Source organism: Siniperca chuatsi, linkage group LG14 (genome assembly GCF_020085105.1).
Source record: "Siniperca chuatsi isolate FFG_IHB_CAS linkage group LG14, ASM2008510v1, whole genome shotgun sequence".
Classification (NCBI taxonomy): Eukaryota; Metazoa; Chordata; class Actinopteri; order Centrarchiformes; family Sinipercidae; genus Siniperca; species Siniperca chuatsi.
The window spans coordinates 14,338,881-14,354,013 of record NC_058055.1 but is presented as its reverse complement, the minus strand read 5'-3'; the positions used below and the strand labels follow the sequence as shown (position 1 = coordinate 14,354,013).

The following is a 15,133-nucleotide window of genomic DNA, read 5'->3' as shown; positions in this document are numbered from 1 at the left end:
TGTTGGACAATGTCTCTGTCTTCACCTGTGTTCATGTCTTTGTTTGTTTCACCCACAGAAACCATTTGTCTCAATAATCCTGAAACGCAGAGCCCTCAACCTTGGCGATGGTGGAGAGGTGACAGAGAAATGGGGAGAGATAAAGGGATAGTGTGTGTGTTTGTGCTGTCAGTAAGGCGGTCAGAGATTATGATCCATACTTCTATACCTCTTGCACAGATGAAGAGAAAGAGATTGAGAAAAAGATCCAGAGAATGCAAGATAGAGAGACAGCTCAAGGCGCCTGTTGTTGACATCTTAAACAGTATATTATAGACGGGATAAATTTGACCCCCTTGATGCATAAAACCAGCTGCATTATAAAAATACATTTTACATCAGAAAGCACTTATACATTTCTTATCAAGCTGTAGAATTTCTACCTCTCTGTGTTTCTTAAATCTCACATATAAACCTTCAAACCTGTCAAGTCTGGTTCATTTATCACTACTCAAGGATCTCGACTGTACATGCATGTACAGAAGAATCAAATCTAAACTGTGACTCCAACAGAAAAGAGTGGCAGATGTTTGAGTGTGTCCCATCCATCACAATGAGATGAACAGTGTCTGGGGCTGATAAGGCAGGTCTGTGTCAACAGCCTGTCAATGAAGACAAACGAGGAGGAGGAGGACTTTTGGAGGTGCACAGCATCATTTATCTCTCTCTCTCTGTGTTTGTCTCTCTGTGTCTCCCTTTCTCTCCTACCATCTGAAAGCCTGGCTGTAAATAATTCAGGGGGGATGCTCTCATCTGCTGGTGTGCAGGTGAAGTGGTCTTATAGATATAAAACTACACAACATAGTAACACTAATTCTTTCAGAAAACCCCAGGGCCTAATATATGATGCATTTTTTTCTTTTTAGACCTGTCCACAAAGGCTTAAGGTCAGTTTAGCATTGTTATTATTATAATGTTTAACCCTCTTATGAATTCTGGTCATATATGTCAGTTCATAAACAGATGAGATGGAAGGCAGATTGTGATGCCCTTTACCCAAGTTTCAAATTGAGATTAAATATGTTGCTGTAGTGTAAAAAAAATAAAATAAAATCTCCAAATTGTCAACTTCTTATGAGTAAAGTAAAACAGCCCTTTTTGAATTTTTTATATAATCTAATGGGGTTTTAAATTGGTTAATTTATCTTAAGACGTTGGAGAATTTTCTCAACCTTTGAAGGAGCTCTTAATCCTTCAGTTTATCTGAAAAATTCAAAATCACAGAATTTGGTGGTTTTCACTGGACAGGTACGAGAAGTAAGTCATCCTGAAATAAACCATGAGCTTCAATCTGCATCTGTGATGATAAAGGAAAAACAGCCACATAAATGTTTTATTATCCAAAAGGGGTACTCTAGCAATTTAGTATTGCACCTCCATAAAGTTGGGGGACTTGCGAGAGACAGATTTAATAAAGAATGGTCAAAACTGAAGCAACAGAAGCGGAGATATCCTGATTTTTAGTCCCTAGTATGGGTCCATCTCCAAAAACACAGAATCCTACTTCCCATAATGCAATTCAATGTTTTCATTAGACCCTTCCTGTCTGGTAAATCTCTCAGAATATACACAGTTTGTAACTAAATCTAAATGCCAGTCTGATGACATCATCAGGGTTACTGTTGTCACAATACAACAGTTTTCACAGGCTGAGCAGTACTCCTTATGATGGGTAAACTGACACTATGTATATATTCGGCGTAGTGTCCCTTTAAAAAGCCCACCTTTAAGAGTCTGAATAATGTTTGATGTGGCCTGTGCAATAAACTCGCCTTAAGTAGCCTATAAAAAGTAGCTAAGTAATACCTGCGGTAACGTGGGCTCGCCCTGTACTTTATTCCAAAAACAAGCTCCAAAACAGACCGGGATGCTCTATTTTCTTCCGCTAGAGCTATTATAGCATGAGATGTTCATTCTGAGCAACTGCCTCATTGCACAGCTATTGCAAAGCCAAAGACCATTCCACCGGCATGACCGTGTCACTCAAAGCAGTGCTGGAGCAATGGGCATTTTTGCGGGCTAAAGTCATGTCATCTGAGACATTTAATTGGGCCCGGGCCGCCACAGGGGGACAGCGGACGGCATTCCTCCACCGGCTGCGCCCTGTTATGTTGCTCTCCGCCGCGTGGCTGCAGTCCGTGGATAACATGTCCATGCCCACGCAAACTTGAGCTGCTGGAGTCCCTCTGACTGACACCAGTGTAGTGGTGGACGCCTTTACTATGTTGGAAAACTTCTGAATACAAAATAATATAGTTGGAGTCTCAAGAGGGAAGTGGAGGGCAACTATTGGAGAGATACTTGCATATCTGCTGAATTTGCGCACGGGCGCAACGGCTGAGAGACGACCTGTGCTTTTTCTGAAGAGACCTCAGCAGTGATCCGACGGGGAACTGACAGCAATCACTATTGAGGACGTACACTGCTACCTGATTTTAAACTTTATTATACGAAATTTCCTGGGTCGTCCTGGGTGCTAGTTCAGGTAACAATGACCTGTTGGCCCAGATGGGTCCTTTTCAGCTACCCAGTGCATGCTGGAAATAGTCCATATGTATGGAGTATACTAGTCTCCATCATAATGTGGATTATAGCCTATGCCTACAATATGTGCACTATTATACTATTTCACTTACTAATACTGTCGTCTTTTGATACAAGGCATGCTTTGATCAGTCATTACAACATCACATTTTTACCTTTCAACTCTTTTCCAATAATAGAGAGAGACATTAATAAAAAATAGTGCTTAGCCTATTTGTTGGAGTAGAAGGTCATTGAGGTATGTTGTGTGAGACAGAGGGTTTACCAGGGTTAAAGCAGGCAAATGCCCTGATATAAAAAGCCTGGGGTAGGGGGTGGGGGGTGGCATGTAAAATCCAGACCTCAGAGCCAGTCTGTCAAAGCTCGCTAATTGTTTAATCCCGCTGCAACTCTAAAATGCATGATGAAACCGGTGGCTCTGTGTGTGTGTTCATGAGGCACCATACTGGTGTGGTTTAATCACGTGCTTTATCAAAGGGTCTGCGGGCTTTCATTCCAACTGAACACTGTAAAATGGCCTGCTGAGTTCAGTATTTAGTTTCAGAGTGAACACCACATATTCATCAAATTAGGGCTGAAACTACTGATTAATCTGCTGATTATTTTGATCAATCAATTAATTGTTTGGTCTATAAAATGTCATAAAACAGTGAAAAAAATGCCCTTTACAATTTCCCTGAACCTAACTTGGCATTTTCAAATTGATTGTTCTGTCCAAGCAAGTGCTTAAAAGCCAGAGATTGTCAATGTATAGTCATATAAAACAGAGAAAGGCAGGAAATCAACACATTTATGAAGCTAGACATGTGTTTCATGATAAATCACTTAGATGATCAAAAGATTATTAAAATTGCTGTCAATTTTCAGTTGATCGGCTAATCGTTTCAATATTACATCATCACTCGTCTTTCATGAGGTCCTTTTGATTGTGCTAACAGCTCTGTTTTGTGCCTCTGGCCTCATGAAGGGATAAATGATCACCTCAACCAGAAGAGTGTCTCCTGATAAATCTGAAGTTAGAATCGCCTTCAGCCTCGACAACACATCAGGTAAACACACGCACACCCACCCACATGCTGTAGCCATCCACACACACACTACCACTTCACACACAAATGCCCACACACACCTGTGTTCCAGTATCTCAAAATGAGTGTAAGAACCTATTTTGATTTTAATTACACCTATTACTCAATCGATCATGTACTCTCACTTCATTTCCAGATTATGTGGAACACATGCACGACATACTTCCCACCAAAACAGACCAGGCACAATCTGCCCCCCTGCACACACACACATAACCTAACCCTATCACTTTAACTGTGTTCATTCGCTGTAGCTGAGACAGCTGCTCCCTCTATTTCTGTAGGACCACAGCATATTCAAAACCAACCACACATGCATGTGCGCAGCTGTGCGCTTGTATGCAACCACACAAGCACTTGCACAACCTTTTATGTGACTAGCGTTATTTAATTCTTTAATCTTCAATCAAAAACATGCACAATTCTCTTTGTCGCTCCCACACACACACACATACACACACACATACTCAAAGGTCTACCCTACCTATGGTGCTAGGTACTATCTGTCAGGATGTTTTATTGCAGTGGGGCCAGGCACTGGGATAGCAGCTGCAGCTATGCAATGGCAGAGTCAGGTTTCCCCTCTAATACTAACAGTGTCCCGCTGCCTGATTCACTGTTCAGCTTTTAGAACACTGGCCTATATTTATAAGCAGTTAACACTTCCAGTTCTACTCCACCCGACTCTGATCCCCCTTGTCTTTCTCTTAGGAAGTGAGATGAAGGGCTGTAGTAGGAATGACACATTCAAATCCGACTCTGAGCAGAGTTTCATTGAACTCCATGACATTCTGCTTGTCAGTCGCACATGGCAATATGCCACTTACTGAATTACTTTTTAATTTCTTTATCATTCACATTGCTGTTCCTTTGTTTCTAGCTTGCCTTTTCTTCCGTCCTTAACAACCTCAACCAACCATTTGCATGGATTCAGTTTAGGTTCACCTGGCTTTTCTTTTTTGTCTAGTTGTGGGCTGGTTCATTTTTTTGATAAATCTTGAGGATCACAGTGACTGTACAGGGCCTGCTCCAAATGGTAGCATGATTACATGCCAAGTTTTAGTTTTAGTTGTAGCTCCAGAGCTGTTCAGACACAGTCTGACCCTAACCTCCAAAATGTTTGGATATTCCCTAGACAATCATGTTGTTGTCTCTTTGAACTTGTGTTTCTCAGCAGGGGTGCTGAGACCTGTGCTCTGTCTGGGGATCATCCTCTAGGCCCTTCATGACTTCATGCCAGGCATAGATATAACCCCACATTGTGTCAATCCTAAGCATGAGAACTGTATTTATCCCACATCATAATTGACCCCATGGCTGTAGGCTGGCCCACTAATACTCCTGCTTTTAGAAAGTTGCATCATCCCAGGATTCTCCACATGTGTTCCACAACTCCAGGGGGGACATTACTGGCGAGGCAGAGGCTGGTGCAGACAACCTGTCTGTTTCTGTCTGTCTGTCTGAATCCCTCTCTGTCCATACATCTGGTCTGTCTGTTCTTTTTGCCCACTGTGTTTGTCTGTCTGCTCACATAGTTGTCCCTCTGTATTCTTACCCTGCATGTCTTTCAGTCTGACAGCTCATTACTGCTGTACAGTAAGGCTCATTTAAAAGTGTAGCACTATGTTGCTATGTTGTGGTGTCATATAAGATACCCCTATAGTGTTTCATTTCGGGCCATTTTATGAGGCAGAGAAAGGCATTAAAACAACTACCTGTAGCACAAGTCACTTGGCTGTACATCAAGGACATACAGCAAACAATATTAATGAAAAAAATATTTTAACTGAGAAGACAGTTCTATGTTGATTTATCAAATGAAGTTGAAATGACTTTTCAAATGGGATAGGAATGATTTCCTACTTTTCAGGCAGACAGTCATTTAGCATGCTATGAAAATCAACTTGCAGAAGCTTGTAGGTAATCAATCACAACACATGTCCTCACATTACCCTTCAACAGGAGCAGTTAAAAGGATACATTGTTGCTTGTTTGTCTTCCTGTTTTTTTAAAGGAACTCTTTTTTTGTAGTAAATTCCAAATGTAAGAGTCTCCTTCAATGTTTCCAATATTTTCAAAGCAGGTGCTGCATGCAGTGGTATCACCACATGATGCCCCACACGTTTCAAGTCTCTACAGGCTAGTTATCATAGTACTTACATGAATGGAAATCAAGTCCGTCTGGAAGGAAATCAATCCAAAAACCAGTGATGGAAAGTACAGTTACTAAATACTTTACTGGCATATCTTAATCTTCTGCTACTTTATACTTCAATTAATTTAAATTTTATTTATATAGGGCCAATTCATAACAGAAGTTATCTTTTCCTATAGAGCAGGTCTTGACCGTACTGATGGGAACAATAATGATAATAATAGTAATAAGACTAATAATAATGATTATAGCAGCGGTCGTCAATCAGGGGGGCAGCAGGTGGCCCACAATCACGTACCCAGACAGAAATACCTGCTGAAAGTGACAGAAAGAGAGAGGAGAGAGACGAGAAAGCACAAAACTACGGGAGAGAGAAGATGTAGAGTTAGTAACATGCAGTAATGGGATAAAAATGCATACAGATGGAGAGGGAGAGGAGCTCAGTGCATCATGGGAAGTCTCCTGGCAGTCTAGGCCTATAGCAGCATAACTAAGGGATGGTTCAGGACTCACCCAAGCGAGCCCTAACTATAAGCTTTATCAAAGAGGAAAGTCTTTAGCCTACTCTTAAATGTGGAGATGGTGTCTGCCTCCCGAATCCAAACTGGGACCTGATTCCACAGGAGAGGAGGTTGATAACTGAAGGCTCTGGCTCCCAATTCTACTTTTGGAGACTGTAAGAACCACAAGTAACCCTGCATCTTGGGAGCGCAGTGTTTTAGTGGGGTAATAAGGTATTATGAGATCTTTAAGATATGATGGTGCCTGACCATTAAGAGCTTTGTAGGTGAGGAGAAGGATTTTTAATTTTACTCTGGATTTTACAGGGAGCCAGTGCAGAGAAATATGATCTCTTTTCCTAGTTCTTGTCAGTACACGTGCCATGGCATTCTGGATCAACTGGACTGCCCGACCCTTATTCGGGCAGCCTTATAATAAGGAATTGCAATAGTCCAGCCTAGAAGCAACAAATGCATGGACTAGTTTTTCTGCATCATTTTGAGATAGGATGTGCCTGATTTTTGCAATGTTACATAGGTGACATCACTACATTTCAGAGGGAAATATTGTACTTTTTACTCCACTACATTTATCTGACAGCTATAGTTACGAGTTACTATACACATTAAGATTTTATACAAAACAATAATAATCATCTTATCAAAAGATGCGTTGTTATAGATTAGCATATTCAACAATATATAAAATACTTAGCCCCACTTCGACCAGCAACAACTTTAACATGCCCCTTACATTTTAAGGCATTAATAATAATTAACCAATAATACAAAATATATAATAACGTAACACAAACTGACCATTCTGTATAGTAAGTACTTTTACTTTAAGTATATTTTGTTGCTAATTCTTCTATTCATTTACTTTAGTAAAAGGACTTTTGATTAACAGAGTATTTTTACAGTTACTGCTACTTTTACTGATGTAGAAGATCTGAATATTTCTCCACTGCAGAAAACACACAGTATGCTTTGGAAAATGGTCAGCAGTAAAGCATGTGCAATTTGTAGTAATGCAAAAGCATCAAAATGGTAAGTTAAATGGTTGGTATCATTAAACAGTATATAATATTGTCTTTTAATATGTCACATTCTGTATTGCACTATCATTGTACTGATTATTCATTGTTTTTATCTCAACATTTAATAAATTACATTCTAAATATTATTATTTTTAACAATGATCACCTGTAACTGAATAATGTATTCTGTTTCAATAGATGTAAAAGATGTGGAGGACCTCCCTCAGACGTTCCCGGATCTTGAACAGCGATTACAGGTATACGGTACACACTGTAGCTTCACATTGCATTGTATTGTTGGCAGAGCAGCACAAGATAGGAGAGGCAGAATACAGAAGAGAAGCCAGTGACTTTAAATTCACAATGCTGGTAAAGAATAGTATTGCAAGCCTTTTAAAGGAAAAATCAAAAATCCTGCCCTGTACTCTTAAAAAAAGCTATTAGCATTAGCTCTGTTTTGTTGCTTAATGCTGTATTTTTCCTATGCCAATGGATAGTCAAAAATTCCAAATGCCAAATTAATTCCCTATTTATGTCGTAGAAAAGGTTTCAATCGTAGTCATCTGGACACTGTTTTCAGAATTTATAATATGTTCTGATTTTGAATATATATTTTGCTCTCTGAATATTACTATTGCTGTCATTATCGCTCTCTCCACTTACTGTATAATTAACTCAGTGAAGGCCAGGCCAGAGAAATCATTCTGGAAATCACTAACTGAAAAAGAGCTGGTCAGGTTGAGAGAAAAAACAGATCAAAAATTAACTAAAAAATTTACCTCAGTATAAAATAAATTCTGGAATTAATTGTACATTACATGTTGATTATATATAAAAAGTGTATGTGATTGTGGACCTCTAAAGCTCTATTCTATTTAGGGTAGAGGCTGAATCTGTACATTAGGAGAAGCTTGGGTTTAGTTTATCAACCTTGTAAATCAATGTTTTCACTGTGTGCGCTCACTCTGCTATTAGTGTTGTCATTGAATTATCCTTCAACAAGTGCCAGTGCCAGGGTCATATAAAGTGCATGTTGGTTTAGAGTATCAAATGAGAACAGTAGTAGCAGGCCAATGAATGATAGCTTTCATACACTGTACTACAGGCTAATAGAGGCTGACAGGTTTTTAAATGTTTTTTTTTCTTATTTACACAAAATCACTATATTTTATATATATATATATATATTACTTCTTTTTTTTCTTTTGTGACCTTGACATGAATTCATTTATAATAAAATTAATGAACATGCATAATGCTTCTCATCTGGTTTCAGACACGCTACTATTGTGCCACAAGGTCTCCCACTGAAAGGCCTTCCACTTTGTGAAATAAAGCATTTATAGGTCTCATACAAGTAATATGGAGACAAGTCAGTTTAGGTCTCACTTGTTCTCAAGCACAGCCATCTCATGTTTCACCAGAAGAAATTTCATGGACATCATTCCAGTATTTTAGGAGATAACCTGTCATGCATCAAAGTATGTGACAATGCTGGTATTGGGGAACTGTGGGAAAAGTCAGCAGGTCACTAAAGGGATTACCCCTTTAGCAGCCTTTTAGCATAAGTTGTAAATAGAAACAATGTCAGAAAAAAAAGGGAATTTGCTTGGAAGACTTTTTAAGCTGCCAAGTTAGAAAGTGCTGTTTCAAATAACAGGTCCAGGTTTGCACATAGTACTGCTTGTGTGATATAATCAGTTTTTTCTTTTTTGTTTTGCTTAATAGCCTAAAATGGTCGTAATTTAAAACTGCATCTTTGTGATGTCACATATCTCTCTCTGACCTCTTACAGCCGGTGCCCCCCTGTGTGTCTCTGAGAGAGAGCGTTCAGGTGTATAAGGAACACTGCAGGATGGCGAGAGAGTTCCACCAGGTCAAACATGAGATCGCCGTGCTTGAGGACCGCAAGTGAGTCGTTATAAATGCTTTAAAAAGCAAAACAAAACGGGAGATCTTGTGGTGCAATAGTATCATGTCTGACTCCAGATCAGAAGGTTGTGTGTTCTAATCACGTCAGGTGTCACAAATCTAGCTTTACTGTATATATATTGGTAGCTTTGTCTGTAGTCACAAGGAAGAGGCATTTGATGTATTCTAGTATCCACTTACTGGTACACTGTTAAGTAACATTGATTCAAGGAGAATAAATGACAATTTGTTATAATAATAATAATTTATTCTAATATAGGTGCATGTTTGGACAAAAAATACAAGATTTAGGAGTTAAAGTCCCACTAGCGCCACCTTTGCAAACACTTGTAAGACTTCAAGGCATTTTGGATCAAAATGGCCACTAGATGGCACATGTTAATAGCTTCCATACAGCATTTAGCACATGAGCTACTGAGAGCAGTTTCCTTAAGATGATATTTGAACAGCTGGTATTGTATGACTTTGTTTTCAGATGTATTTTTTTATTATAATTACTTTTAAATTAGAAACATGATCAAGAATTTATTATGGGTGTGGATGTGCACTGGGTTTCTTTGGTTGATTCTGGATCATATTTGGGAAAAGTAGCACCTTTACTGGGGTGAATAGTACCCTAACTGTAACCCTTGTCAGGTGTAATTGAGTGAGACCTGCTGTATGCTTTAATGCACATATGTACTGTATATGCCTGCACATAAGCATGGGTGTATAAACACACACACAGTGCACACTGTCCCCTGTGCCCTCAGCAGCTGTGGGTAGTCTTAGCAGAGGGATTTTCAAGGCCCTTGCCGTTACCCCACCACCACACCTACTCACACACAGACACGCACACACACAACCTACACCACTTGGCAGTTCCGAAAAAGAGAACAGCATGCAGACTCTGATGAGATGAGTATAGCCTTGAGTTTAGATAAGAACATGATGAGTCAGGCCATTAGAAACTTTTGGTTCTCTTTTTTCACACTGTTGTTCATGCCAACATCCATCTGACACACAAAGTCAGATGCACACTTTTTGAGACACTAGTGGAGGCAATACCACACATTGTGCTTTTACTCTGATACTAAAAATACAACTAAAGGTATCGCCGATACAGATACTTTTCATTAATTAGAACACTGAATATATTTCCGTGGAAGAGTGAATACTTTCATATTTTCTGCTATTCCATGCATGATACAATGAACTTTTAGTCACTTCCTATATGAGGGTGATTACACACAGAAAGACAGGAGAGTTTCAGACATACAGTAAAGTGTTGCAAGGATGACAACAGGAACAACACTTTAACACACTGCGGAGGGATTTTCCAAAATTCACTCAGTCTGCTTTTGGTCAGTATCAAACAAGTACATACTGGCACTCATCTGTATTGTGAACGTTAACTCATATAACGATCTAGTTTGTACAAAATCAGTCAGTTCAATCAGCCCTTTAATGCCAATGAACTGAATCTTATTCCACCAAGATAATGTCATCAAAAATGTTTATTTTCTCAAAGTTGGAAAAACCCTCCTCAGTGTGTATAGAAACACTGACTCAGACATTGATATTAAGCCGAATGTAGTTAAGCCTGTTACTGGTATCACCATGACACAAAGCGATTATACAAGAAATAGCCCCATTGTGAAAGAGTTGTAAAGACATGACTTTTCATGTCCATATTGGAAGTTTTGGATTAATTTTGGTACACAGGGTAAGGTATTTGAGATGGTGTCATATCTGTTGATATCTTTCAAGTCGGACGGTGTATGAAATGTTGTTTTCTTCTTTACATTCTATTTTTTTTCAGATCTTCACAAATTGTGTTACACAGAAAAGACAAAAGGAACAAATGTGATAGTATATTACTTTTTCACTGAATAAGAAAAGAGTGTTCTGTACATATATATACATATATATCAGATTTAGTCTGGATTCTCTGGTTTCTGGATGAATTCTTTTGCACTGAACAAGAGCTCTTCCCCTTTTTCAGGCTCTTTCTGTCACACAAACATGCATACACACACACCCGCATGCATGTACACATGCCTCAACTTGCTTCTTATAAAGGAAAAAAATAAGTTCAGCAGAAAAGTAATGCCTGACTAGCTAATCTTTTACTGTAAATCACACTGCTTTTGCTTTTAGAAAACTTGTGGTTTAAAAAGCTGCACTTTAATCACAGTTAAGTAACCCAAAAAACAGTGAAGTCATGTACGATTGCAAAATCGTATATTACAGTAACTATATACCTCCCCATTGTGTTTAGTGCATGTGTGTGTGAATGTGTGTGTGTCTGTGTGTGTGTCATAAAGTATTAAAAAATCATAAAGAAAGTTATGCCTACCAACTCAAAAGAAATTACCAGTCTTAGGGAAATGTGTAAACACTGAAAATGGCTTGTGGATGTGGAGATACACATATCATAATTTCCACCAAACAGTCTTTTTTTTTGTCGTTTCCTGCTTGTGGATCCAGTCATTCAGGAAATGAATCGTCTGAACCTGGTTTCATGCGTATTTGGACAAGAGGATTTAAAATGGATGGTCCATTGTGACCATCAGTTAAATTATTCATAAAAGCTGATTGTCAACAAGTTTCTCCATATGATTATGACATTTTGCGTACCATATTAATTCTAAAGTAAATGTGTTTTTTGCTAAAAGTTAATTCAAACAAACATGAGAAACACAAATGTTTTCAGTAATTTTTCATAACATGTAACATAAACATGTTTTTTGGGGGGTTTAGACAAGATTTAAAGGGTTAATTTGTGATCCAAATGCAAACAAAAGATTTGCCCCAGTAACAAAATTCAAAACACTTGCAACCCGCTATCACTTCAAATGAATAGACTTGTCTTTTAATATCGGAACGAACCCTGAAAAAGAACTCCGAAATTATTTGTTTCCTCATATTTGTTTAAATCAGTTGTGCTTTTAAACATAACTGGAAAACGTTTTCACCACTATGGCAAACCTATCACATGTGTATGTGAATTACGCTCAAATTTGTATGGTCAAAGCAATTAAGGCCTTTGCAACACTGCAACCTCCAGTAAATAAAAAACAGTCATCTTCTTTCATAGTTATGTCATTAAAGCGCCACAGAATCAAAGTCAGCTTTATTGGCCAGGTATGTGTACACATACAAGGTAATGCCTCCAGTTTTTCGTTGCTCTCAATGTACATACACAGAAATAGATATAAATACAGCTAAAAACAAGGTCAACAAGGTAAACAGTAAGACAATTAGTGCAAATGGTACTGAAATAAATATGATTAATGTAACATGTTTCTTTATATACATGAGGTAGGTGGATATGACATACATGATATACAAAATGCACAGTGTTCGTAGATTAAAAAAGTGCTAATATTTATATAAACAATGAGATAAATTTACAGGTACAGTGGATGTTTTTGTCACAGGGTTATTGCACAGGGATTGTTCCTGACACTATGTGACTGGTGAACTGTTCATCAGAGTGATGGCCTGTGGGTAGAAACTGTTCTTGTGTCTGGTTGTTTTGGCGTACAGTGCTCTTTAGCGCCTACCAGAGGGGAGAAGTCAGCCTGTATTGTAGAATACAGACTCCTTTTCTTCTTTGCTGTTGTTATGTGACTTGGCACTTCCCGGCTGTAATACAACACGAACAGTCACACTCTCAGGTGTGAGGCCGTGACACGCACATTTTACACATACGTGTGCGTGCGTGTATGCTCAAACTGCCTTTCAAAGTCCAAAGGCTGATCTCTTCCCAGAGTGTGAAATCACTATTTGCCAGGTGAAGTCAGGTCATCCTGCCTGAAGAGAGCTACAGCCATTCAGTTTGGTTTGGCTTTATTGGGAAAAAGTTTGTTAGTTTGTTATGTTATTTATTTTGTCATGTACAAATGCCCAGTCCACATGGACGTACAAGACTCCAAAAATACTGTTGGAATGGAGAAACATTTGTCAATGTTGAAGAACATAATCTTCAACATTACATTGCATACAAAGAACTTTGTCTTCTGTCCCAAACTCGATAAAATCTGCCACAAAAAACATTCCCTTCCCAAACCACAACTCAAGCTTCTTATAATCATCTCTCCTGAAGAGCTAGAAATGAAGGACATTTTACTAAGAAGTGTAGCCCTTAAATCATCATATAATGAGCAATAAAAATGGACTTCATCTTCAATCTCATGTAAATCACAAACAAAGTATTTTCTCTTCAGGGAGACCATTAAACCCACCTGTCTCTATAGCTGGTGGTAATGTACCTGAATGTAACCTTTGACTTTTGGTGAAATTCTGCTGCACATAAGGCTCTACACTCCTGTTTTTTCCGCAGCTCAGCCCTTCCTGTAAGTTTGCATTGTTTCCATGGTTATTTTGGTTTCTCTGGTTTCCGCCAACATTCTAGAAACAAGATAGCTGGAGAATCTCAATTGCTCATAGGTATGGTTGTGTGTGATCGTCTGCAAATCTGCCTTTCTCTGAACCTGTTATGGGTGTTTCCCTGCCTTCAGCTGAGAGTACACTGGGACATCTCCAGCAAATGACTTGTCAATGACTAGTGAATTAATTGTAAATTTTGGAGAAGTTAATAAAGTACAAATTTGCACCTGCTGCTAAAATCTTTATCTCACTCATCTATTTAGGCGTAAGTTGCTGGCAGAGATGATGGAGGATGAGAAGGTTGCAATGGAGATCGCCCGTCTGGAGGAGGAGTTTCTGCGTCTAACAGAGGAGAACCGCACCTTGGTGACTGTCCACAACGAGCGCACTCAGCAGCTGGAGAGTCTCTGCTTGAGCAATCGAACGAGGCAGGACTCCTCGTGACCTCTGACCTCCGCAGAACCTGAGACCTCCAAACATCCAGTGGATGCCAGGCCAGGAAACCAACCAGAAATAAAGGCTCAGCTAGTGCTCATTCTACACAACAACAGACAGTGAATCAGCTAATTACACAGAGAGGCACCATGTTTACTCATGTCTGAGTCATTTGTTTGAACAAATGTTCTGGCGTACTGTCATCACCAGTGTGAAGTTGTTACAGTGATTCTACCAAGCTATGACACAAGGCCACTTTTCTGGGTATTGTTTTCTTATTATGTGGTCTTGCAGAACCTTCCTGGTCGCTATTGCAATACCTCACAGTATATTCATACAATGTCAGCTACTGTGAATGTGACCAGATATTCTGATATCTGTCTCAGGTCCTGTGGAGACTCAGGTCTTTTACCTGAGGTCTGTGGAGGGAGCCAAAGGTGGTATGATGTGGTCCAAATGTTGTATTTCTCCCTTTCTTCCACCACCCCAACACTTGCCTGTCAAGTTCCTGTTATGATAAAAAGGAAATTAGATGAGTGTTTATTACAGTGTCAGGGATCGGGGGAATTAGAGCCATTTGTGAGGAACAGCAAAAGAAGAAGGGTGAATATCCATTTCACAAGAAGTATCTGCTGCGACACAACACTGTAAGAGTTGTACATTTTTTGATGTAGCGTGTCTCACCCACCTGTAGAAGGGAAGGTATACAATAAGATAATTTGTTGCTTATCGTCCTCGTCTGTTAATAAAATGCATTTTATTTTAACACCAGCATCAGTTCCTTAGTTTCATTTCTCCCAGCTGGTGCTGTTGTGTTGGTTGGTTGTGTGCTTTATGACTATACTGCGGTGCTTACATGGAAAAAGGAACTAGATTTTTTTAAAATTTATTTAGCTCATTCTGGAATTATGAAACAGTCACCTGATTGGCCAGTTCGACTCAGGCAGGGTTCCCTCTTCCTCCTTCAAACCATGTGACATTGGCAACAGTTCTTTGTAGTGATGATTATTCCACTTCTTGGTGCTT

General features: G+C 39.1%; 1 protein-coding gene across 2 annotated transcripts; it reads left to right on the top strand.

Annotated features, from left to right (window-relative positions):
- The first annotated feature begins 1,944 nt into the window (after nucleotides 1–1,944).
- map3k7cl (map3k7 C-terminal like) lies at nucleotides 1,945–14,881 on the top strand. Of its 2 annotated transcripts, none has more exons than XM_044222958.1 (5): nucleotides 1,945–2,524; nucleotides 3,551–3,632; nucleotides 7,565–7,623; nucleotides 9,162–9,277; nucleotides 13,936–14,881. In XM_044222958.1, exons 2-5 carry the CDS (start codon nucleotides 3,557–3,559, stop codon nucleotides 14,114–14,116), a joined length of 432 nt encoding a protein of 143 aa, XP_044078893.1. In that variant the 5' UTR covers nucleotides 1,945–2,524; nucleotides 3,551–3,556; the 3' UTR covers nucleotides 14,117–14,881. The 2 variants fall into 2 exon arrangements, with proteins under 2 accessions (XP_044078893.1, XP_044078894.1); XM_044222959.1 differs by lacking the exon at nucleotides 1,945–2,524 and adding an exon at nucleotides 7,300–7,376 and having other exon boundaries at nucleotides 3,583–3,632.
- The last annotated feature ends 252 nt before the right edge of the window (nucleotides 14,882–15,133 follow it).